General features: G+C 37.5%; 1 protein-coding gene across 3 annotated transcripts in view; it reads left to right on the forward strand.

Annotated features, from left to right (window-relative positions):
- The window catches only part of LNPEP (leucyl and cystinyl aminopeptidase), a 98,916-nt gene extending 72,827 nt beyond the window's left edge, over positions 1-26,089 (forward strand). For all 3 annotated transcript variants that reach the window (XM_037153822.2, XM_037153820.2, XM_037153821.2), the window contains exons 9-18: positions 2,622-2,753; positions 5,041-5,201; positions 5,449-5,537; positions 12,304-12,487; positions 13,687-13,843; positions 20,847-21,031; positions 22,453-22,614; positions 24,136-24,276; positions 24,949-25,030; positions 25,655-26,089. In XM_037153822.2, coding sequence (XP_037009717.2) covers positions 2,622-2,753; positions 5,041-5,201; positions 5,449-5,537; positions 12,304-12,487; positions 13,687-13,843; positions 20,847-21,031; positions 22,453-22,614; positions 24,136-24,276; positions 24,949-25,030; positions 25,655-25,786 — 1,425 coding nt within the window. In that variant the 3' untranslated portion in view covers positions 25,787-26,089. The remainder of the gene's footprint in view (positions 1-2,621; positions 2,754-5,040; positions 5,202-5,448; positions 5,538-12,303; positions 12,488-13,686; positions 13,844-20,846; positions 21,032-22,452; positions 22,615-24,135; positions 24,277-24,948; positions 25,031-25,654) is intronic.
- The last annotated feature ends 1,125 nt before the right edge of the window (positions 26,090-27,214 follow it).

Below are 27,214 nucleotides of genomic sequence, written 5' to 3' on the forward strand. Positions count from 1 at the left end.
GACAGCTGAACAGCAGTGTTATAAACCAAGGATTTACAGAAGAAGCCACATAGAGTCTGGTAAGAAGGGCAGAGATGCAGAGAGGGCTGGCCCCCGCACCCACCCACGTGTGGTGGCTGAGAAGCTGGAGGGGTCTCTCAATTCCAAAAGCACACCCCCCGCCCTGAGGAATGTGGGGGTCTCATCCTCAGCCTGGGCTTCCCAACCTAAAGCATTGCATCTGGGAAGAGGAACCTGCAGACAAAACCCTATTTCCCCAGCCTTCCACAAACAACAATATGGTGATTGCCAGAGAGAAAGGGGACGGGGGAAGGGAGAGGAAGACAAAGAGGAAAGAGACTTGAATTTGTGTGGCGTGTGCATGATGCAGTGTGCAGATGATTTGTTACAGAGTCAGTTGTATACTTGAAAAGTATAGGTTTTATTAACCAATGTCACCCCAGTAAATTAAATAATTTTTAAAAAAGAATTAAAGATTAGATTGCACGATCAGAAACACAGACTTCAGGTTTGGAGGTGAATCAAAAACAGAATAGAAACCTGACTGGGATCACCATAGGTCAGAAGAACACAATTATCAGTGCCACTCACATTTGTGTTGGGAAGGAGGGGTGAATGTTATATGCCTTCTTTACCTCCTTTTCCTTGTGGGTATTAGATTAGTTGATTAATAAGTTGAATTCCTGTATTAGAGAAGAAAATAGACAAAATAAGTGAGATGCAGTCCACATTTTTAATGGGAATGTTATAGCAGAAAGGGAAAGTCAGTGTTGCAAGACAGAAAAAGAAATGTTGGCAAAGAATGAGTACTCAAATTTACCATGTAACACCATAGAGAGCAACGGGTACTGAATTCAGTTAATGCGTGTATGGTAATTTTAATGACTTAACATTGATAAATTTTTATCAGAATTGAAATTCATTTAAAAACCATTTGAGTGCTTACTGTGTATTAGTCATTATTTAGTAATTGGAGTTGAATTTTTCAGTTTTCCCCTCAACTAGCATACAGTTTAGAAGAAAAAATAAATACATATCTGTAGCAGATGCAGGAAGTGATATAAATTACTTTTGGAGATAGATAAATATGATTTGTATTTCAGATGAGGAAAAGCTTCACCAAGGAGGTGGTGGTTTTAAGACTGGGAATGATGATGTGAGCATTGGTGAATCCAGTGTGACCTTAATAGGTGCATGTCTAATTCTGAATTTTAGTATATGATGCAGACTCCGGTCCACAGTGTCTGCAGCGTTATGGCTGAGACAAGACAAATTCACATGGACTACCAAGTCCTGTGGAGAAAAAGGGACAGCATGGCCACTCTCTCAAGGGGAGAGCACACTGAATCTTGCCTGGGCAGGCTTTTATTGGCTTTAATTTGCACAGGAATACATGACATATAGGGAAAGCTCATCAATCATTGTCAGGCAGTAATGATCAAATAGATAACATTTAAAGAACTATGAGATCTTATTTTTTGAGTCAAGTCAAATAACTAAAGGGCCATAAAACGTTGACGAAACAGACTCATTTCATGCTTGGACCCTTATCATTTAAATTGAGGGCATTCTTAGCAAAGCAGGTTTCACAGGATTTTATATTTTCTTTCTTAGGCCTGATCACCCCAGGGAACCCACCCTTTTCAGCACAGGGCCGCACCCACTTCCGGCATTGTTTCAGGCTTAGGCGGAGCAGGGAAAGTAAAGCAGCCAAGAGATTAGGAGACTTCTTGCAGGCAGAATGAGGACTCAGGATATGTCAAAGCTGAGGGGCGAGGGTCCATCACCCCCTTTCTCCATAGTCCCCCGCCAAGTCCTTCCCTGAGGGCCCCTTCATGACCATCCCTGTCTTAGGTCATTCCTCTCTTGAGGAATCTTACCCATCATTGGCTAACCAGTCATGCACATGGGGCCAAGCAGGGTGAAGTAAAGGGGGCAGAAGCGGTGCTCCTACCAAGGAGATAAGCTTTGTCTCCTTAGTGGCTTATGGTCTCAAGGTCTCTCACTCAGCCTTAGCCATGGGGCATCACAGCTTCTGCAACCGGGCAGGGTGGTTCCCAACACCTATAGATCCATCAGTTCTAAACATTGGAAGTGACTCTGCAGGAAGAAGAGATCTTGGTTACTTCAGCAACATGATATACTAAAATTAGAAGTTAATGTACTCCCTACCAGAGAGACTTTTGGGAGCGCTTCTCATTTATTGTCCCCAGCAGAGTGCGCATGAGTTGAACTAGTACTTTAAACAGTGAGGATAAGAGTGGGGATGCCACATAAAATTTGGCATGTTTTTCTATTAAAAATACATTGACAATCACTTAGTTTTTTAATACTAACAGTGAAATAGCAAGTAACTGATAGACCACACAAATGTCTCATAGTAAAAAGTAGTGTACATGGGAATCTATTTCACTCATTCTTTTGAGATCCTTTAAAATAATTTTTAAGACAATTTGAACATAGTCCATATCTAGTTAATGGGATTAAGTAACAGTGTATTATAACTAGATTCTATATATGAAAGCATATGCTTAGATGGATTATATTTTGAATTTTAGGTTCTCAATTTTATAAATCTATTATATTCTATTATTTCCCTCTCTTTCATTTTTATTGAATAGGGAGCTTCTCTCTTGTTGATGCTAAAAACTTTTCTCAGTGAAGATGTATTTCAACGTTCTTTTGTCCTTTACCTGCATAATCATAGTTATGCGTCCACTCAAAGCGATGATCTGTGGGATAGTTTTAATGAGGTAAGTGACCTGAATATTTTATTTAGCTCTAAAAACAAGAAGACAGGAGTTCCATTTATGTTTTTCTCAAGTATATAAATAAGCTGTGGTACCAAAGATAGTTATTTAAGAAAGAGGGGGATGGAACTTAGGATAAATATTTATAAGTAGAGCAAAGAATTAAAAATCAAGAAATGGAAGTACTAGTCTTAATTATTGGAGGATCGTGTGTGGCCTTGTGTAATCATTTTTATTCTATACTTTAATCTCTGTTCTTACTTTGTAGGAAAGTTGTCTTTTCCAAATTAGTATATATTAGTATATTTTCATCTTTTTCAAAGATATTTTTTATTCTTACGATTTTGTAACTTTTCTACTCAGCATTTATGATTTTTTTCTTTACTCTGCCCTATGAATCCTCCTGTCTTTTAGACCCATTTTGTCTAGAGTAGATGATACATCACAAGCTGGCTGCCCTTGGCTGCATACTGCCCTTCCATCACCTTGCTGTTTGGATTTTGCTACATCTGCAAATATTCTAATAAGCAGTGCAATTAGGTACATGTTATGCTTCACAGCAGTGCGTGAACCTAGCCTGTACTGTGCATGTATACTAACTGCATATCCTTATAAGTATTTGAGGGTTTTTTTTAATTTAATTGTTGTTCAAGTACAGTTTTCTGTCTTTTACTCCCATCCCAGCCAACACCCTCAGCCCTCCCAACCTCCCTCAAAGTATTTGAGTTTTTTTACTCTGATCTAGATAAAGTTCTTTTTTTTTTTTCATTTTCACCAATAACTTTATTGAATAGCATATTCACTGCTTTGTTCTACTACATAAAGTTCTTAATGCTTAGAAGATCACAGACATATCTGAAAATCGATGCAAGTTCTGGACATATTCCCCAGAAAAATTGCATAATGCAAAACATCACACAGTTTCAAAGTCGTATGGACCCTGTTTAAGAACTTAGCTCTGGGTGTTTTTTGTATACTCTTTCTGCTTCCTTGCCTTATCTGAACCTGGTATTTTCTAGCTGTTAACCCTTTGCTCAAAAGGCACTCCTTCCCTATTCTCTGAGTTCTCTTTGAGAAGAGGCATTAGTCCTTATTTACCTAAGAGTTGCTTCCAAATCATTGTTTTTCTTTTTATCATGCAGTAGTATTTCAATCAAAAGCTACACTGTTTACTTTATACTTGTTATATTATCTCCTGACATGTAGAATATATTTATTCCTCCCTCACTGACCTCAACTTTTGTATCATAGCGTTTTCCTCTCCCAGCCTAGTCCCTAACACCATCCTCAGGCTTCCCGGCATCCACATCAAACCCTGCACTGTCCTCTTCATTTCAGTTCTGCCGCAAAGACCCCAGAGTGCCTTGCCTTGGAGCAAGCTTGTTTTCTCCCCAACTCCTTGCCCAGAAGTAAATAGATCTTGGCCATAAGAAGTGTTAGATTTAATATCACAATGAATTTGGGAAAATTCACTCTGTCCTTTCCTGCTTTAAATGACTAGGAGTATGGTGATTAAGGTAAGGCCTACCATAGTGCAATGATATTGTCAAACACTGTAAATACTTGATGATTTTAGTTGCTTGCAATTCAGATCCATATGTAGTATAAAAAAATAATTTGAATCATATAATGAGATAGTTCTTCATCAATACAAGATGTTTCAGAGACAGTGGGCAGTAGAGGATCTGTGAACCTCTAACACTAGATTTTTGTAGATAAGTTTATGTAATTATCTGGGAAAGAGGCTCTGGACCATCAAAATAGTTCACCACTGTTCTCTAGAGAGACTTAAAGTCAAGGCAGCCGACCTGTTTATATTTCACTCTGCTGCCGCCACCGCTGCTGCTGTTTGCTGGCATTTCCACAGTGTTAGTTTTTTAAAAGAGGAACTGTAACATTATGAAAGTAGAGGGTCTGGAGAGTAGAGAAATCTAGACTCAGCTGACTCACAGGAGTAAGTCGCAGTGCTTCTGACTCAAGACTCCACGTTATTATTCACACCCTCAGTGCTAGTACTGTGACCTGAAAGGAGGAAGGGTTTTAATGAACACTTGGTTGATAATATCTGCTGGGTTTTCAACAGCGTCTCTCTTTTTAGTTGTTACCTAGTTCTTGCCTTTTAGCAATCGCTCATTTACCTAGCTTAGAAATGTACATCCAACTCAGCATTCCAGCTTCTTTTTATATTAAGTGTAGCCTTCATAGAATGTGGTAGAGAAAGATCTTGGCAGGGATACAAACTAATAACTGTTTATGTTCAAGCAAAAATAATTTATTCTTTTATTTGTAGGTCACAAACAAAACACTAGATGTAAAGAAAATGATGAAAACCTGGACCCTGAAGAAAGGCTTCCCTTTAGTGACCGTCCAGAGGAAAGGAAAGGAGCTCCTGCTACAACAGGAACCGTTCTCCTCAAACACGAAGTCTGAAGTCCCGCCCGCAGATGCTAGGTGCGTGCCTTTCTCTCCCTGCTGCCTCTTTTGTACCCTCAATTTAAAATTCCTTGAAATGTTTTGTAATCATAGGTTCTTAAAAAACCTCTAACAGGATGACCGCTTTCTGGAAATACCTTGAAATTTTTCACCTTCCTGCCACCACCACCCAAAAAACCCCCCAAAAGAAAAAAAATGACAAATTATATGATTATGACTGAAATATTGGACATTGTGATAATCTTTCAATATTTTCTTTTTATAGCCATCTGTGGCACATTCCACTGTCCATTGTCGCTGAGGGAAGAAACTATTCAAAATATCAATTGGTATCATTTCTGGACAAGAAATCAGGTTTGACTTAATTCTTTTCTGCTACGAAATTGGAAAGAACATATTTTTAAAACTCCTGACCAAGCAGCGGAAAGGAGTTCACACTTTGCAGTGTGCACACCCTGTGAGCTGGTGTGCGAGTCCCCTCCACATGGTGTGACTCCCGTGAGATTGCATCTGTGTGTCATGCGTAAGATTGGCTTTCACAGTCGTGTGACATAGGATATGGAAAGTTTCATTGGAAAGTGCCAGCAGTCCTAATAGAAAATAACAAATGCTGTATTTTTGTATCCTAGATAAATACTTTATGTTAGACGGTAAGAAGTAGAGCAGTTTCTTAAAGTATGCTCTGCTGACTGCTTTCTAGGGGTGGGCTGGGGCAATGGCATTTTGACGAGCACTCTTAATGATTCTTATGCCTAATAAAGGTTGATGCATGGCCTAGGTAGATAATTACTACAAAATGTCCTGTAGACACAGTATACATCTTTTGGTAATGAACAAAATGGAACAAGAAATTATGATTGCAAGGAGAAGGGATAGTAAAATGTAGCATACCTACAAGGAGTCTATAAAAGCAATTGAAATGTAGTTTCTGACCATCTGTGCAATACCTCTGTGAATATCACACTATGTATCTTCTTAGTTTGCATCCTGAAAGAACATAATGCTCCTGGGTTCTGCAGGAACCATGGGTGATATCTACATTTCGGGAAAGGGAAAATTTCTTGTTTGAGTTTGGATATGGTGTTCAATCCTGCATTTTTCAGAGTGCGGTGCAGCTTAGTGGTTAAGGCAGCGAATACTGGAGCCAGATTGCCTGGTTCTGTTGTATGATTTTAGGTGAGTTATGTGTCCTCTCCAAGTCTCATCCCTCAGCTGTGGAATGGGGACAGTGGCTGTAGTTACTTCACAGTGTTGTGGTGAGCATAGTTCATTTACATGAAACACCTGGAACCAGACCTGGCATATGTTGTATCCTGGATAAATACTTAACCCTGTAAAAGGGTGAGCTGCTGTTGGTTACTATTTATTATTGGTTATTATTTTAAAATACTTTAAATATCATATAGCCACTCTAGAAAACATCTAGAAAAAGAGCAAATTTTATCACCCTGTCACAACTACTCTCATAATGATTTCTTAGTTATCTCAAAGTATTTTTTACTTCGTTGATGTCATTGTGCACATGTGATTTTTATATCTCATTTTTTAAAAGTTACACATGTAGTGATTGATTTAACCTTCGATTATTATTGAACACTTGATTCACCATATGTCTCTATGAAAAAAAAAGCCTTAATAAAATTTCTGGCTCTTAAATGTTTTCTTTTGTTATTTTTCATAGGAATGCTTCTCAAAATGACAACTGTTACCTTTTTTGATTTAATATATATTTCTAAGTTATGTGTTTCTAAGCTTCTGTTGTGTGATAACAATTTACGATGCCAGTTGAAACATATGAGCGTACCAACTGCACTGCAGTTTAAACTAGAGTGGAGTGTTACAAGGACAATCTCATTATTTAAAAACCCTAAGAACAGTTGATAATGCTTGTTGAAACTAACATAGCTGGAAGTACCGCCTTCTTTAATGAAAACAAAACCGCACACTGTAAGTGGGCCCTGGAAGGATAGTCTCTGACCTAAGGGACAATAAATAATTTGATCTCCCTGTTTGAAAGGAACCAATGAGGATTTTTTGCAAACCCCCTGATAGTCTATAAGTTTTGGGTGGTATTAGAAGTAATTGGATAATAAGATATCTGCTTTTATTAGTCATTTACTTTTTAGCTCATTTTATACATGAGCTTTTTACTCATTGAGGCTCACAGCCCAAAGTCTAGCTCATGTTTTTCTATGAAAACTTTTTTTCTAAACCCTTACCTGGTACCCTGTTTCCACTGCTCAAAATTTGAGCAACTCAAACACACCCCTCCTCCTCTGGTGTCTGGGTGGCTTTTGTTCATGCCGTTTTCTCTCCTGGAAGAACACTGTTGTTGGTCTGCCCCCGCCCCCGCACTCCCCCCCAACCACCACCACCACCACTTCCGTGATTTACTGCTGCTCATTCTTCAGATCTCAGATCACCCATTGCCCGCCCCAGGAAGCCTTCCCTCACCCCACGGCAGGTGAGGTGCCCTGCTTGTGTGCTTTAATAACATTCTCTGCTTCTCTACTTGGGGTACTCTTTCAGTATTCTTTTGCATTGCTCTGTCCTCACATTAGATGTGTCCTCTGCTGAAGGTAGATGTCATGGCTATATGAATCACTTTCACAACCTTAGCACCAAGTAGGTGCAAGAACAGTTATTGAATAAATAAATATTGTCTGTAATGAAGTGACTCAGTCGCAAATCTCATTGTAAAAAGTTCCAGGAAAAGAGCATTCAAAGCCTGACGAAATGGTGTCTTCTGTTCCCTTTCATTTCAGAGTACTCTTAGTTAAGGAGAATATGCACAGTGCACTGTGATGTAATCGGTTTAACTTGGAACTGGAACTGAGCCACTGTGTGATGAAAGCAGTGACCGTTAGTGCCTGTCCTCAGCTGTGTCACTTCCCTTGCCGCTGCCACTCTTCTCATTCCTGGCAGTCTGAGTTTTGAGAATCCACACTGAACATGTTTTGTCCTCACAAAAGTGATGAACCCTAGGCACAGCTGGCTCTTCTTGGTTCCTGATGCTCCAGTGAGAATCACTCTTTAAGTTTTTGGTTCTCATAAGAAATGTAGCAGAGGCAGTGACCACAGAGGCTTATTTTATGTCATATAACTTTAGTGCAGGGTGTTATCTTGGTAGTTTGTTGAATTATAGCTTATTTCCATGTGTTCTAGGGTTGCTGGGTTAGTCCATTAGTTCAATCAAATATAGGAGTTACATTTGGTTACTATCTGTAACTTTTCCTCACATACATGAATTTTAACCAAGTAAAAGTATGTAAAAGAAGGGCTGAAAGAGACCATTTTTTTCAAGCTACATATTGAGGAAGTTATACAAAAAAAGTGTCTCTCTCTCCCTTTTCTTCTTCCTTTCTCCACCCCTCTGTCTGTCTCAATCCACATTGCACTCAGACCTAAGCTCTTTAACTACAGAACATTTTTATATTGACTCTTAACTTGAAACATTCATGTTTCTGAAAGAATATCACTGTGCCAGAAATATTTCCCTGAAACTAAAAGACATGTCATTGGAGTGAAAGGCAATTGGAAAAAAGAAGAAGGAGGGAAATTGTAGTATTAAGATATTTTTCATGTGCCATTCTCTGCTCTTGCCTTTCTCCCCCTAATAAAATAAAGGGGACGCAAGGGGTGTTGCAGGATGGAGTGCTTTTGAACAACAGTGGGTGCAGTTCAGCTGTATGCCTTGTGCTAGTCCTCTGGAACAAACTACCCAGGAAATTTTTAACTTTGTAGTAAAAACATGATTTTTGTTTCTGTGCTTTAATGTTTCTTTATAAAACAGTAGTTGATTTTCATAACTCACTGACAAATGGCTTTATGAAATCAATATTAGATTACTTCATCTGGGCTTCTGCCATTTAAGATTGGAGTTGCTTACTCTTTTTAAGTACTCAATGGATTGTGAAAACTCAACTGTTAATCTGTTAATGATTATAATAAATCAAAAACACATGAGGGTAGCCTCATCCACATTTGAACTGCAAGGATGTAGTGATGTCCCTTGTGAGCAAAGCCATTACTTTCTGATACCTGTGGTTTTAAGGATCTCTATTCTGGACCATTCAGAAGACCTGAGAGAGACTAATATGTTGACTCTTTAAATGATCACTCTCCTCTCCATGCTGTTGGCTGTACTGCTTTATATTTCTGTCATCGAGATGACAGTAATAATTTCAAGTTCATTCCCAGCTGTGTTTCTGTTCTCTACCATCTGGACTTGGGTAGGTTTATGACACGGCAAGTTGCTTGCTTATCAGCCAAGATACTATGTATTTCAATATTTTCTTGCATCTATCCAGTGGGAAAATGGCCATACTTATCATTTCTTGCCCCCTTTTATGGGAAAGGGAGATTGGGAGCTACTCGGTCCTTCCCAGGGTCCTTTCTTGATAGAAGATCTGTAGGAAAGTGTGTTTGGTGACCTGGAGAGTGTTGATCTTTTTGCATTAGCTAATCATAAAGTTAGTTTCATTAGTCATAGGTTTATTTAAAAGGTCTCCAACTGAGAGCAGAGGAGTCACTGTTCTATCACAGCAACTAAGGAGTAACTGTTGCCATTACAGTTATTCCCTAGGACTGCAATCTACTCCACAAACAGAAACAGACCAGATTAATATTAGTGTTTTTTCTCACCTATTGCTAGATCAGCAATAAAACAGAAATTAGTACGGAATTTTTATTTTTTAATTTAACCTTTACTGTATTTTTCGTCATTACCATTTAGTCCCCTTATAACGCTCTCCCCTCAGCAGTTACCACACTGCTGTCCATGTCCCCGAGTCCTTTTCCCTTTTTGTGCAGTCCCTCCACGCCCTCATCCTCCCCACTAGCTCTCCGAGTCTATCGCCATTCTCCTTTAGTACAGAATTTTTAAATGAAAAACACTTTATCTTATATGCTATGTTAAGACATAATCAGACTATCTTTTTCATTTTTAATATCTTTTGTACTTTCAGTAGAATTAGGGTAAATAAATAGTGTTAAAGCATGTGGTAAGTTTTAATAATTCTTGATTTTGAAGTTGAGAGAACCAGTGACTTCAGATATTCAAGGGTTTAAATGTGTTTCTAAAGTATATGTGCAAAAACCTTCACACAGAAATATTATGATAGTGAAAATTTTAGAACAGTTTAAATGTTTCCAAATAGCAGATTGATTAAACTGTGGTAGATCTTGAAATAGAATATTATAAAGATAGTTGAGCCTTGGCTGGTGTAGCTCAGTGGATTGAGTGTGGGCCTGCAAGCCAAAGGGTCACTGGTTCAATTCCCAGTGAGGGCACATGCCTGGGTTACAGGCCAGGTCCCCAGCAGGGGGCACAGAAGAGGCAACCACACATTGTTGTTCCTCTCCCTCCCTCCCTTCCCCTCATTCTAAAAATAAATAAATTCTTAAAAAAAAACTATATATTTTTTAAAAAGATATTTGAACAGTGCATATGAAGACAATGGGAAAATGGCAGGGAGTAGAATCTGGTAGGTGAAAAGCAGTATAAAAATGCGTGCACATATGTAGCTCTGTTGTATGGAGTATTACATCAACTACCAGTAGATCGTGTATCAGAACAATCTGGGAAGGAAATATACCCCACAGTGCTATTATTGTCTGAGTTTAGATCATTTGTCTTATCTTTCTACTCCTCTTTTTTTATAATTTAAAAATTAGTATTTTTTAAAGTGGGAAAGAAAACTTACATTATATACATTTATAAGCCTTATTTAGATTCTTTGAAGCCATTTACCATGATACAGTTATTTCATCCATTAATTCATCTATTACCCCAAATATTTGTAGCTTAGGGTACATAAAAGTATCTTTTGAGTACTAGTAACATTGTTCTGGGCACTGAGAGAGCAACAGTGAAAAAGATAGTTCATGGAGCAGATATTCTAAAAAACAGGAAACCTTAAGATGCTTAGAAGCATACCCTTAAGAATTATATTAAATTCGTGCCTGTTACCAAATTTAAGAGACATTTCTTGATTAGTAATTTTAAAGATTTTTAATATTCACTATGTATATTTTGTAGTCAGCTTTTGTGGTAATATGTCTTTATAGTCATGTATTTTGTACCTTACTAACTTAAAATTAATTGAAATTATTCCATATAAATTTTTAACAATTCTCTCAGCATTTATATATGTACTGGTAGGGGCCCCAAAAGTGCATATCACTTTTCTATTATTTTAAATCAATTATTTTTTAAAGACTTGATTTATTTTTAGAGAGAGGGGAAGGGAAGGAGAAAGAGAGGTAGAGAAACATCAAAGTATGGTTGCCTCTCACATGTTCCCCACTGGGGATCTGGCCTGCAACCCAGGCACATGCCCCGACTGGGAATCGAACCTATGACCCTTTGTTTCACAGCTTGTGCTTAATCCACTGAGCTCCACCGGCCAGGGTCAATTATTTTTTATTTGTGCCCAGTGAGACAGTAACCCTTCCCTGACATTTTGCTAGCTTTGAATTATGTAACTTTTCTAAATGGCTTTATTTGTTCTTCCTTTGCTAACATGGAGACAAAGGTGGAGATGGAACACATTTTATATAGTTCTCTTACCTGGTATTCCCTCCTGCCCCATGCTACATGCATTGTCCCTTTCTCACTGCTTCTCTCTACCCACTGAACTTGGCAGCTAGTTCAGTACATGGACAGACACTATGTGTACTATCTATCTGGGTCTTGAATACTCTCTACCTGGCTAACATATTTTGAGGTCTCAGCTTAGCTGTCATTTTTTCCAGGAAACCTCTCTTAAGTTTCCCTAGAGGATGAGCATTTCTTCTATGTGGTCCCATAGAATACCATCAATAGCATCTATATGAATTCTGTATATTAGACTATAAGATCTGTGAGAGAAGGGACATAACTACCTTGTTTACCACTAAATAAATAATTGTTAAATGAATGAGTAGTAACCTTTGTTAATGTGAAAATAACTGCACTAAAGGCAGAGATTTGGTTTCTTAATAGAATAATAAAATGTGTATATATAAAATATACCAAATTAACTTTGAAACAAAGCATTCGTTTAATATTTTTTTCTTGCCCTATTCTCCTCCTTTCCTTCTCTCTTTCTCTCTCTTTCTCATTTTTGGTCTGGATTAGATGTCATCAATCTTACAGAAGAAGTGCAATGGATCAAAGTCAATGTAAACATGAGTGGCTATTATATTGTACACTATGCAGATGAGGACTGGGACGCACTCATCAAACAACTGAAAATAAATCCTTATGTCCTAAGTGACAAAGACCGGGCAAACCTCATCAACAACATCTTTCAACTTGCAGGGTACAGTATGCTTGGTTTTGTTTTGTTTGTTTTTTAACAAGTAATACTGAGAAAAAACATTATAGAAAAATAGTTCAAAACAACTAGCATGTATTCCCTGTAAGATATAATTCGTTTTGGAGGAACTGGAAAATGTAAGAAATACTCCATGCCTTCAGGGACTTGGTAATTTATATGGAAATTTAGGTTACAAACATCGAACAGTTAAATAACAAGATATTATTTAAATACTATCTCAAGCATGTAGATGCCAACAAGCACACTCATATTTGCTGAATACAGTGATAGTTCTGGCTTTGTTTTATTCCTTGAGAGAATTCGTTTGAAGCAGCACTTGGTTTAAATGTGATGCTTAGTGCTTACTCACTGGTTTGAGGAACATCTCTGATATCTAGAGCCTCCTTATTGTGTACCACTTGCCTCCCCCTCACCAATGCATTACCGAATCCCAAAGCCAAGAATGGCAGTGACCTTGTGTGTGTAGGTATCTTTGGAATAGGAAGATTACCAATTTAGGTTATTAATGAGTCTAGAGACACATTCCTAATAGTCTAAGGAATATTCAGAAGTGTTCCATCTGACTATTCTTGACCTTCCTATCTAGGTTCGCTTTTTAATGAAATTACCTTTTATCATCTCAGTCATCATTGTTATGATTTCTATAAAATGGTTATTTTAAAAACATACTCACAGTAAATTCATTGTTATGATTTTTATTAAATGGTTATTTTTAAAACATACTCACAATAAATTCACAGCAGACCTCACTTTAACAAGTTTGACAAGCAAATTCCCATATAAACAAATAATTTTTTTTGTGATTCAAATTTTTTTATGCTACCTGTTCTCACCTGGTAAATATAAGTAATTTAAAAAATAATGAAAATTAGTACTTTTCATCTTTTATTACCTAAGATATTGTAATACTTTACCTGAGTCAGTAGCCATTCACAGGTGACATAGAATAAAAATGGAGCAATTGTTTATCTTTTTTCTGAAATGTACCTTTAACCTTGGGTCACACACATGAACTTAATTAAAGGTAATAATATTTAGTCAAACTTTACAGAATGACACTCTAAGCTTAAATTTTAGGTTTTCAAGACTCACCATCTGGCCATTAAATTTCTCTCTCAGCATGCATAGAGTTCATCTGCTTTTCTCAGCATGTTTACTTTTTCTGTTTTTTTACCCTTTAGCCTAGGCAAAGTGCCTCTTCGGAGGGCTTTTGATTTGATTGGTTATCTTGGAAATGAGACCTCTACTGCACCCATCACTGAAGCCCTGTTGCAGACAGGCCTCATCTATGACCTCCTTGAAAAACTGGGATGTTTGGATCTGGCCTCGAGAGTGGTGGTGAGTCTGTCTTTTGCCAGCTTCTCTTTGTTACTTGCTTTTAATATGGTCATTCATAATTTCGTTCAGTAATAGGCTGAAAAAGCAGCCAGTTAAATTCCATTTTCTTTACTTTTCTAGAAATTTTTATTTTGAATTAAAACGTCGTTGCTTACCATGAAGAGCTGATAAAGGCTTAGCATAATGTGGTCTCATCTGAATATCAAAATATAGATTTATACTACTATCACATGAAAAGTTTTCTAGTTAAGCCCTGGCTGGTGTAGCTCAGTGGACTGAGCACGGGCCTGGGAACCAAGCAACCACAGTTCGATTCCCAGTCAGGGCACATGCCTGGGTTGCAGGCCAGTTCCCAGCATGGGACCCATGAGAGGCAACCAAACATTGATGTTTCTCTCCCTCTCTCCTTCCCTTCCCCTCTGAAGATAAATAAATAAAATTTTAAAAAAAAAGAAAAGTTTTCTATTTAAATCCTGGTTTATTTTTATATAATAAATGCTTTAAACGGGCCTTTTTGCAAAGTAGTTCTTCCTGTTAATATTTTCAGGGGTCAATATAAAATGACAGCCATGTTTGTATTTAAAAAATTGTTTAGGAGTTCTTACTGATAGTCTATCTTATGGATACCAATGGCTGTGGGTCTGTTTCTCAGCAAGGCAGTGAGGGAGGCTTTGTAGTGGAGATTGTTTTACCTTTATTAAAGGCAGTTGCTTGATCTTACTAAGTTAACAACTATTTCTAGACTGCTTTCAGTGTTAAACTATCGACTGAGTCATTAAAAGCTTGGGAGGAGCGTTGAATCCTTTGTGTTATCCAATTCTCTGAATCTGCCCATTATGACAACAGGGTTTGCTTTATAAACTAGTCAGGTTTTCCAGAGACCAAGCAAAAGACAGTTTACAGGAAAAGGAAGTATTAGACCAGGAATTAGAAAAGCCTTTTAGAGTTTTGGTGTCCACACTGGTACAAGGAAGGGGTTGGATTATGTAGCTTTTTTTAACCATCTTTTTTCTGCCACTCTTACTGTGCATCCTACCCTGCATCCCATGTGATAAAGTCTTAACACAACACCAGCATGATTCTCAGTGGGGAAGGGGATGTGGGAGAGCCATATGGTGCCTGAAAAGCACCCTTCCTCCCAAGTTTCTGATCTGACCCTGCGGGAGCCGCCCCGATCCTACCCACAGTGAGATGCTTAAGTTAGAAGATTTCTGAGGTCTCTTCTCATTGATGGGTTTTAATCGTTCTTCTATTTTCACAAGGCTTTAACTCCCAGCCTTAATAAAAACCAGCACCAGAAACAAGTACATGTCCGTGTTCATTATGTTCTGTACACCATCCTTAGTGCTTAATGATGATCACCCTGTTTAATGCGCACACAATTCTTACTAGATATTTCTTCTCTCATTACATATATGAGGAGACTAAATAACTTCCCCAAGTCACTTACCCAGTTGATTATAAAGCTGAGATTCAAACCCACATTTGTTTCACTTCAAAGCCTTTTCTTTGTGCTGTGTTACTATATTTTAAGCTAATTCGTGTTCTAACAATGTCATCTTTACAATAATACTTTTTTGTTGGAAAAATCAAAGGCTTTTCTTTCTTGCTATCATTTTTTCTTTTTTAAAACTGAAAAATTTTTTAAATTAAAAAGGCTTGAAAAGCTTATAGACTATGTGTTAAAGGTTTAAAATCACAGACCCACCTCTAGTTACTTACTTGGAAATGAAGTTATCAACTTACTACATGAGGTTTCTTTTATATCTAAAATGTTAGCAACAGTGTTTCTTAGAGTATTGATGTACATTTCCAAGAAGTATGCAAATAACTTATTGGTCTCTTTAGGGCAAACTTAGAATCCACTGTAGACTTTCTACTGATAGTATATTAAAGAAATTGGCCATTTCTTAGTTTAGCTACTGTAGATAGACATTTGGGTTATTTGGAGTTTGGAGCCATTATAAATAGTGTTGCTGTAAATATTCTTATATATGTCTTTGGTGAATTTCTATAAGATACGTGTCTGGGAGTGGAATTTCTGAGTCATTACATGTGCATCATTAATACTGTACTACCAAATCGTTTTTCAAAGTTATATCACTTTAATACTCCATTAGCTGTGTTTGAGAATTCGAGTTCTGTTCTGGATCTACTTTTTGCCAGCACTTAGTATTAATAGCAAACCTTTTTTCTTTTAGCTATTTTAATGTGCATATCATAGTATTGCAAGTTTGGCTTTAATTTGCACTTCCCTAAAGTGAAGATGAATTCCTTTTTGATATGTTTATTGACCATTAGGCGTTTTCTTTTGAACCCAAGTCTTTCAGTGTTGGCCTTTTTTTTATTGATTTGTAACAGTTCCTTATATATTCTATATTCGAGTCCTTTGTTGATTATGTATATTTACAAATATCTTGTCCTACTCCAGCTTGCTTTTTTACTCTTAATGATTTTTAAATTAGCCTAAATTCTTAGTTTTAAGGTCTGAAATCCATTTGGCTGAAGATATTCTCTTGATAAAAATCAGTTTTCTTTGAAAACTATTGTTTTATCTTTTATATTTAGATTTATGATCCCTCTGAAATTGATTTTTTATATGTGGTGTGAGATAGGCATAAATATTCATTTATTTTCAATATAGATATCTAATTGATCCTACACCAGTATACATCACTATATACATATTTGTGTACTTTGGGGGTTATTAGCACCATATCAAATCAATATGGGGTAGCATATTATTTTCCTATGGACTCCACAATAAATTATTACAAACGTGATGTCTTAAAATAACAGAACTTTATTCTTTTACAGTTCTGGAAGCCTTATATTAAGGTGTTGTTGGGGTTGGGTTGGTTTCTCCTATAGGAAAATCTGCCCCATGTGTCTCCCTTGGCTTCAGGGGGTTGCTAGCACTCCTTGGCATTCCCTGGTTTATAGTTGCATTACTTTAGCCTCTGCCTCCGTCGTCACCTGGCATTCTTCCCATGTGTCTTTGTCCAAGTTTCTTCTTATAAGGGCACTAGTCATTGGATTTGGACCCTCCATAACCCAGTATGACCTCATCTTCTTGTTTACATCTGCAAAAGTCCTATTTCCAAATAAGGTCATATTCAAATAAGGTTCCAGTCAGACATGAATTTGTGGGGGGATATTATTCAATCCAGTACAGGTGGCAATATTAGTATATATCATTCACTCCAGTAATAAGGAACAGTGTTGGTACTGAATATGCCCTGAGGGAGGCAGAATATCTGTCTCCTCTGAAGCTCCACGGCTACTTAAATTTCGCAGTGGCAGAAGCCACTCTACCTCCACCTTTCTCTATTCACTGTGTTGAGTTCCAGTGTCAGGAAGCACTCGGTAACATACCTCAAGCTATCCCTGTGCCCGGAATATAGAGGCAAAACACAATTTGAGGAGTTAAACCTTTTGAATATTTTCCTACTATGGCACACCAGTAACTCTGCATATTCATTTCAGGTGCTGATTTCCAGTTGCCTGGGCAGGGATGTGTTTATTAAGAACGTACTTCAGGGTGAGGTCCAGGGGCATGGCGGTTAGATGGCAAGTATGGAGGCTGACAGGAGGCTTGGTATGTGATGGAAGAACACAGGTCCTTTTACTGCTGGAGACCCTCATACACTTGATTGTTAGTTAAAAGTCAGCCTAGCTTCAGTGCACCAAGGGTGAAAAGTTGTCTCTTTAAAATTCTAATTTTAGGACATTTTGGTAGCATTGAAACTCTCAAAATATAATGTTTGACCTACTATAGTTGGAAATTGGAATGGTAGACATTTCTGAGTCCTTGGATCTAATCTTCAAATAGTATTTGTAATTAAGACTGGTGTCTAATTTTTTATGCCAAGGGTGTCAAACTCATTTTCACCAGGGGCCACATCAGCCTTGAGGTTGCCTTCAAAGGACCAAAAGTAATTTTAGGACTGTGTAAATGTAACTACTCCTTAACTGTTAAGCAAGAGCTCGGCACTGCCGCTGGGTAGAAACAAGGTGCTTGGGCCGGATAAAACAAGGTGGAGGGCGGGATTTGGCCCTCGGGCCTTGTGTTCGCCACTCGTGCTTTCTGCCATTGTCACCAGAGCAGTGTGTATATTTATTGGTCATCCTGTTGTATCGGCTGCGTGTACCTACACAACACACACCGGTGTGTCACATTTTGATGCTGTGGTGTGTGGTGGGTAAGGGTCTGGAGGCACATTTGAGTTGTGTTATATTGTTCACGTATGGTATTAGCATCTGACCCAAGCCATATTCCTGTCTCATGACTTGTAAGTCTGTCCTTCTTTTACATATGAGGGGTTGGTGGGACAAGTCTTCTGCAATAAAAGCTGACACTTCACATTTAAGAAGCTCAGTTGACCCAAGAAAGAACTCCCTGGGCACATTGCTTCCGAAGTAAAGCAGGAAATCAAGTGTGACACATCAGTGCCAGCCTCTTTTCGTGTTTTGCTTTTAAAATCACTTTATGTTTGTCGTTGCATTTTGCTGCATATCCAGTGTTTGTAGCTTATGTGACCCTATTTGAATGTCACAGCAGGAAAAGATTCAAAAGGTTTAACTCCTTGAATTGTGTTTAGCATCTATATATTTCCTCTCCTCACTTGCCATTTTGACTTTATGAAATCAGAGGATGAGATTCTATTGTTCAGTGAGTGTAAATTTCAAAAATTAATTTAGACCCATGGAAAAAAATAAATTTAATTTTTATTTGTAAAAGGCAAAGGTGATTTGATGTCCTTGCTATGGTTTATTAGTATTAAAAATATAACCTGGATTACTTATAAAATGATATTTTATATCTGCAGGCATTTTCTTAATAATTATTTTTTAAGTAAAATACTTTATTATATTATCATTTGAAATATATTAAAAATCAACTATTTTGGGATTTCCTCTTGACTGTTCGGTGTGCAGGGAATAACTAGTGAAGTTTGACCCTATAATTGCAGTGTAGTCCCAAGCCTTAGCATCTTCAAACATCAGGTTCCTCTTGCCAGGTTCAAGTACTTTGAAGGGCCTTTTCTCTCTTTCTTTCTTTCTTTTTTTGTACTGACCTCTTTATGTTTTAGTTCATTCTAAAGGAGCATTGCCACTTTTCTCCACTGAACTTTTTAAAATAGTATTTCAAGCGTGTGACCTTTTTTTCTCTCATCCTCTCTTGTTTATGTTTGACAGTTATGAGTAGCTTTTAAATTTCTTGTATGCTTCACTCATTTGGGATGGTTTGCTGTTGTGATGCCGTTAAGGAAGTCGGGCCAGTGGAGACAGCGTGCACCAGAGCAGTCATGTGTGTGCGATAGGACCTCCTGCGTTGCTTTATGCTCCTTGCACTGTCGATCAGCATGGCCACTGTTTTTCCACTTGACATCCTCCCAACGACTCATGAGCTTACTCTCACGTCCCACAAGGCGTCTGTTCTCTATTTTATTTCTTTTGAAGCAAACAAACAAAAGTGAGTTGACCTGTCATCACAAACTTTGAGTCATCCTTGCACAGATTTTTTTCCCATTCTCATGGTCAGATCCATGAGATTTATTCAGAGAAGGTCTTCTGAGAAAATGGCTTCACAGTTTAAAAGTCTCTGACCAGTATTCGTTTTAGGCATCAACAGTGGTACCCTGTAAGAATGTAATACTCTGTGAAGAACTTGAACTGATTTTTCCGGAGTTGGGAGTTTTCGTGTGTGTCCATCTGTGGCACCTGGCTGCTCGAGATGAGACCTGCTAAGGGTGATGCTGTGGAAGAAGTGCCAGTGGGAAGAAACGCCCCTGTGCCGAGAACCCCGCGGGCGGCTGTGCTGTAATGTTTTTTCATTCCGATTCTCCTTATAACCATGAAGTTTTTCTAAAACATACCTACAAGCATTTTCATTTAAAAAATTTTGTTCCTTTTAGTGGCATTCACAAATGCGTTTTTTATGTGATATATATTTTTTTTTAGATCCAATGTGTCCTTACCCCTTCCCATGCTCCACAGCTGGCAATATGGAAATACTTCCATATCCTATTAACAGCTTTTACACTTTTGTTGTGAGGAGAGATGAAAAAGAAATAAGATATTTGTTGATTTCTTAATACCATAAGTATACATTTAAGAATGACATCTTATTCAGAAGTAGCTATAACAATGGACTAAACAGTAGATGATATTACTGAATATCTGTTAATTTCTTTAAGCGCAATGAGGTATTATGGTTATATAAGAGAATGTCCTTATTTCTGGGAGTTGTGTGTTAAAGTATTTATAATGAAATATCATGATATCTGTAACTTACTTTCATATAGTTCAGCTAAAACCATTAAAAAGTATGTGTATATGCACATATAGAAACAAAGTAAATGTAAGAATATTAAAAAACAGTGAACTAGCATGTGGGTGTACATTGTTCTATTCTTGTAGCTTTTCTGTATGTTCAGAATGTTTAAATAACAAGCTGGGGGGAGAAGAAATAACTATAAATGACTATAAATGCGTGTAGTCTTTATTTCCTCACTAATTAATTTGTTATAGCATCAAACTAGTTGATATTTTAAATATTTCTTTAATATTTGATTTAGAAACATTTAAACACCTACTCCTGAGTGAAGAACTTTATTTTTCTCTCACTGCTGTTTGGATTTATGGATTCTAAAGTCATGAGGTCAGGAAGTTCCAACTTTCTTCTAGGATGATGCTTTGGGGCAGGAAAACAACTTCTAGCTGAGTACACACAGAAGAAAGGTCCCCCGCTGCACAGAAGTCATTAATTCTTTCTGTGTCATGTCATTAAAAGTCTCTCTTGGCTATAGCAGCTTTTCGTAGAACCTTTGTATTGAATGGTTCATCCCAGCTGTATGTGGGCAGTTGATATTCAATGAGTAATATCTTATCACCTTTCCCTTTTCTCTCCTTTGGTAAATGCTGGGAAAGAGATCTAGTTTTCCTGATTTTTCTGGTTGTCCTAATTATTATTCCATTATTATCCATTTTATCTGTCTAGACCAGGGTATTTGAGTTGCTGCAAAACCAAATTGAAAAGCAAACTTGGAGCGATGAGGGCAGCACGTCTGTTCGAGAGCTGCGGTCAGCCCTGCTGGAATTCGCTTGCACCCACAGCCTGGGGAACTGCAGCACTGTCGCCCAGAAGCTATTTGATGATTGGGTGGCATCCAACGGAACTCAAAGGTGATGCGTGCTTCTACTCAGACAGACTCTCTTCTTCTTCATTTCACATCACGTACTGAAACCAGGGTCTCCTCTTCCTGGATCAGAAATGTTATAAAACTGAGTGCTAATGTATGTGAACTCTATGTGCTTATATTCTCAAATAAGATTTTAAAAAATGTGGTAAAATACAGATAACATAAATTTATTATCTTAACAATTTTAAGTGTTCAATTCAGTAGTATAAGTATATTCACATTATTGCTCAACAAATCTCCAGAACGTTATCTTGCAAAACTGAAATTTTTTACCCAAACAATTTCCCATCAATCCCCTCTCTCCATCCCCTGGAAACTACCATTCTACTTTCTATTTTATTAATCTGTCCACCCTAAATACTTTATATATGTGCAATCATATAGTATTTGTCTTTCCTCGACTAGCTTCTTTCACTTAACAAAATATTCTCAAGGTTCATCCACATTGTAGTGCGTGTCAGAGTTTTCTTTTTTTTTAAGGCAGAATAGTCAGTCCATTGTATGCAGTATACACCATGTTTTGCATATTCATTCATCTGATAGACATTTGGGTGCTTCCACCTTATGGCTTTTATGAATAATGCTGCTGTGAACGTGGGTGTACAGATATCTTTTTGAAAGCCTTCCTTGAGTTATTCAGACATAAACTAGAAGTGGGAGTTGCTGGATCATGTGTAGTTGTTTTTAGTTTTTTCAGGTGCTGCCACACTGTTTCCCACAGCGCCTGCACCATTGTACATTCCCACCAGCAGCACACAAGGCTTCCTTCCAATTTCTCCAACACTTGTTATTTTCTGGGTTTTTTTATATCAGCCATCCTAATGGGTATGAGGTATCAAAAAGTCTCTTTTAATTTAGGAATAAAACAGAGCAAGTGAAGTTAGCAATAAGTAGAAATATTTTGATGAAGTTTGGTTCTTTCTAGGTTCCCTATGGGGCATTATGGAAAAGGATTCAAGCATCAGATAAAGTGATCATAATCATGGCAGGAAACCGTGCTTCTTCCCCTCTTCTCATCCCTCTCTTTATATTTCTACTATGGCACCTACCACACTACATTATAATGTACCTATTTCCTGTTCTGTATTTGTGATAGCCTGTGAGTTCACAGAGGCAGAGACTGTCTCTTTCTTCTCTCTGTCACCCAGCTAATTGCCTGCCTGCTTCTTTGTGGATGCTCAGTGAATAATTGTTGTGTTAAATTGAATCGATATTCCTCACAGTCCCACCAACTAGGAAAATAGCAGCCACTCAAGTAATCATTTTCTTCACTATTAGTTAGTTGCAAAATACTCTTCCACTGTGTTGCTCTGCTCCAGTCCCAGAAACATTACCACTAGTCATTTCCTCACCTTTATATTCACAGGTTTTACTTGTTCTCATATTTGACCACCTCTCTTACAGCCTACCTACTGATGTCATGACTGCTGTGTTCAAAGTTGGAGCAAAAACTGAGACAGGCTGGCACTTCCTCTTAAGCAAGTATGTCTCTATAGGCTCTGAAGCAGAGAAGACTAAAATACTTGAAGCTCTTGCCAGCTCAGAGGACATACGGAAACTTCACTGGTATGAAACCACCCAAGGAATATGACATATAGAAACCAAAAGCATAACAGTGTTGTGCTCCAAGGGTGGGGAGCTCATTTCTCTGGCATCTTCCTTTTTCTCCCTGTACTCACAGGCCACCTTCATGTGGATTTGTGAGACATTTCCTTTTGCATATTCAGCTGATGAGGACTTGCGAATGGGAGTTTCCCATGGGGAGAGAAGGGCAGTGAGCGGGGCCTCATGACAGGAAGGACAGTCGGTGGCAGGGTAGAGGAGCTCTGGGAGCCAAGGGAGATAGGAAAGTACCTTGAGAGTGAGCACTGGGAAGGATAGAGGGAGGCGTTTGGTGTCATTGCTTCTCTGGTATACTTTTGCCCAGATAATTCTAGTAGAGTCCCAGAGATGTCCTCAGCACCTGCCCAGGCCTGCCTTCCAAAGGATGCCCTGTAAATAATCATTTTCTTTAAGGTAGCAAGGAGCCCCAGACCCAAGCAAATGGAGAGAAATTTTTGTGTTAAGTTAGTAATTTGATTTCAACTGATAACAGCCTAACAAGTTCCCATTATAAAGTATTTAAACCATACCTAAGAAAATGGAATAAAATGTGGAAGTATTTCTCCTATGATCCTTTACTTCCATTCTTATTCTCTCTGTTAACAGTGTCAATCCTGGTCTGTATATTTATATAACAACATAGGTTTATATTATACCCAGGGTTTTGTGACTGTCCTTTCAGTGAATTGGATCAGTCTTTAAGATTTGCCATGTCAGTTCATAAAGCCTACTTCATTTGTTTTTCTGGCTGCATAGTATTCCTTCATAATAAATTCTATCAGAATTTATCAAACCCATCACGTCATGATGAGCACTTGGGATTTTCTTCATATTAGAAATGTTGCTGCATTCTTTTGGGAATATGTGTTTTCCCACCATACACAGATTTAATAGCTCAGTAGATGAGAACTGCTTATGTTTAAATGTGCTTTAGTACTTATTAGCAGTGTAACCTGGGCAGTTACTGACCTCCCCAGTTTCTTAAACTGTAAAGGAAGGGTAGGTAATAATAATAACTACCTATTTTAAACATTGTTGTGTCTATAATTTAGAACATTACCTAGCACATATGAAGTACCAATAAATAATAATATCCTGAAGTATACCTTTATTTTATCATTATTTAAACACTCAGTTTTTAAGAGTAATAATATACCTGCCTACTCAAATCAAATAAGATTTTTAACAGAAAAAAATTAGTCTTCAGAATTATAAACTCTACCAGAATTTATTTCTCAAATTCCTTACTATGTCAAGAACTATTTATTATTATGTCAGAGCATTTTGAGGTACTTATTGCTGAGTTCTTACTTCATTTTTAAAAAATGACATTTTCAATCTATTGCTCAATCTTAGACTAACCCAAAATTTGTATCCCTTGAATTGCTACAGAGCTTTAATTAGGAGACCAGTACTAATTATAAGTTTAGTCATCACTTCATCATGAATAATTATTTTAGAAGCTAAGTCTGCTTTGCTTTTCAGGTTAATGAAAACCAGCCTCAGTGGGGATACCGTCCGAACGCAAGAGCTGTCATTTATCATTAGAACAGTGGGCCGAAGCTTTTCTGGAAACTTACTGGCGTGGGATTTTGTCAAAGAGAACTGGGATAAGCTTGTACAGAAGTAAGTTCCTCAGAGAATTACTAGCTTTTAGTGTTTTTAGACTCTGCATTTGAAAAACATACCTGATATGGTATTGGTTCATAGTAGTGATGATTTACTTTGAGAAGAAAAATGCTGCAGTGACATTTAACTGAAACACTCAGAGATTTTCACATATGTAAACATAACTCCATAATGTAAGTCACATAACTGGTGTTCCAGTTGAGTACTAATCAAGCCTAACTGCCTGGCTGCAGGTCACTTAGTTTAGCATGGCCATGGGCTTTTTCAGAATAGCCATTTACTTCTGTGTGTTGAACAATGCCTCTTCATTGCCAAGGGATCAGTTAAGAACTCACACCCAGGTAGAGAGTACATGAAGGGTTTTTTCTTTTAAACAATAATTACATTTCTGCATGTTTGATGTGATTTTTTAGTAGATCAAATGGATTAATAACTTATGTCCATATCCCTAACTCTTGCCTTTTCCCTCCCACCGCTCCTTACCACTGGCAGTAAGTGCATGCAGAACTCCTGCTACTGAGCTGCAGCTCCTAGCAGCGGGACTCTGCTCTGCCTTTGGAATGTGTAGCTTACAGCAATGCATTTTCTCTGCAGTCAGGAACATAGCTTACCAACAGCTGCTTCTTCTTTTTTTTTTGCTCTTTTTGCTTTGTATTTGTGTTTCTCCAGGTTCCATCTGGGTTCCTATACCATACAAACTATTGTTGCTGGATCAACTCACCTGTTTTCAACAAAGGCACATTTGTCGGAGGTTGGTTGTATAAAATGCTAGTAAGGGAGGTGGGGTATCCCTTTCCTCTCAGGCTGCTCAGTTTAAGACAGGAGGTGGCTTTTCCTGCCCCTCCTCTGCCTCGTTCAATGTTAAGGATTCTGCACTGGGATTACTTCTAAAGGGTGGACGTATAGCAATGAGCAAAAATTGTGATGAGTATAAATTCTGATTCCATTCTCAATTAATACCCTCTTGTCTTCCTGGTACAAGTATTTTTTAAATTAAAGCCAGTACATGCCAAGTTTATTTTTAAGTGGTAATGGAATAGTTTTAAAGAATGTCACTCCAAGGGTAAAATTGGGCACCAAGCCTAGCTTTAGAGTCTATCTCATTTGCTGTTACTTGGCCATTTTATTATTTTTAATTTAAAAAATTAATCCTTGTGGGAGTAAGGAGAATGCATTTTTTAAATTACTTCAGATTTCATCATACTTGATCAGTAACTTAATATAAATACCTTGGATATTAAAGTACTTCTCTCTACTTCTTTTAGGATATCAGCAAAGCTATCACTAAATGAAAGTTTATTTGAAAAGGCTAGTCCCAGTTACCTGAGGTTTGTTGTTATTTTCTTCTATTGATACATTTCTCTGCAACTCACAGGTCCAGGCGTTCTTTGAAAAGCAGCCAGAGGCAACCTCTCGGCTTCGTTGTGTCCAGGAAGCTTTGGAAGTCATTCAGTTGAATATCCAGTGGATGGAGAAGAACCTTGAAACTCTGACGTGGTGGCTGTAGCATGCGAACTGCGCTCATTTTGTCGCCCCTCAGAGAGCTTGTTAACCTGGGCTCTGTTAACTTTTGCAAAACCCAACGCGAAGCCAAGGATTGCTGCTGAGTTGTTTGCACTCTTAGGAGTTCTAGTTAGCTCAGGGCCCATCTGTATTTTTCATCAGTCTTTCCTGAAATGTCATTGGGTAGTATGTAGTTATTTATTACAAAATTATATTCACCTATATGCCAATCATCTACAAAAACAATGATTAATTTTTCTACTTTGAAGATACACAAATGAGGAATAAAATCTGTTTTGGAATTCTATCCTATTTCTCGGTATCTGTAAAGTACTGACCCAGTGAACAAGGAAAAATCTACTATGGGAGCCACCGTCTGTGCAGGCTGCTGGTTTGTGAGCCATTTGTTGCTTTTTATTGATAGATACTATTTGAATGTGGTAACAGCTTTAAAAAGTAACCAATTATAGAGAACTGATGAAATCAATGAAGCATGCAACTATAGAGAACTAATCTCAGGTGTGCAGATCTACTTTGATTTGGGGTTTTCATTAATCCTTTATTTCCTGGAAATTTTTAAAATAAGATCTGTAACTATTATATTTTTTTCTGCAGAATAGCCAGGTGCTACAGAATTTTTAAATTTTTGTTATATTGTGAAGCTAAATAAATAACAAGGCCAAAAGATTAAATTTTCCCAATATATAACACTTTCTTTTTCAGCTTTTAGGAAAATGTTTCAAACTAAGTTAGCTTTAATTATAATTATTTTATTCATACATTTCAATATTTCCACAGTTATGGTGAGCATTTTGTTACTACTGGTATCTTTCATCATGACTTTATTGCTGTTACTAAGAATACAGGTTGTTTTAGTTGCCATTTGGCATGATAGACTACAGACACTTTCTCTCTGAATCATACTCATAGATGGATTTTCATTTTATATAATAGAGTAGCACATTAGAAGCATTTTAAAGCAGGGCCTTTAAAAAATTGAACATTTTTATTTGAAGTTCACTATAGTACCTTAAAGGAATAAAGAGAATGTGAGATAGAAGTACTTTGATTCAGGCTTTGAATTTTTTCTACTCTCAAATACAGTACTTTTCTTTAGTTGAAAAGTCATAGTTTTATTTTATCATGGCCAAACTAACAGACTAAAAGGAATGGCCAAGGGAGGGAGAGAAGGGAAAGGAAGGGAAGGGAAGGGAAGGAAAAGGAAAAGGAAAAAGAAAAGGAAAAGGAGAAAGAAATCCAAAACTGTATGGCATTTTTATTCCTTCTAAAGGGGAAATACTGTACTTGAATTTATTGAGCTGTGCAGACTTATACCTAAATTGTTGTGTTTCTTTGATTCTTAGGAGAAAAGCTTTCTTCCTAATAATTCTTATGCTTTATGTTTTGTTCCACAACATCTTCTATGTACAAA

This window comes from Artibeus jamaicensis, unplaced genomic scaffold (assembly GCF_021234435.1).
Source record: "Artibeus jamaicensis isolate MK-2021 breed Jamaican fruit bat unplaced genomic scaffold, CSHL_Jam_final contig_3214, whole genome shotgun sequence".
NCBI classification, from domain to species: domain Eukaryota; kingdom Metazoa; phylum Chordata; class Mammalia; order Chiroptera; family Phyllostomidae; genus Artibeus; species Artibeus jamaicensis.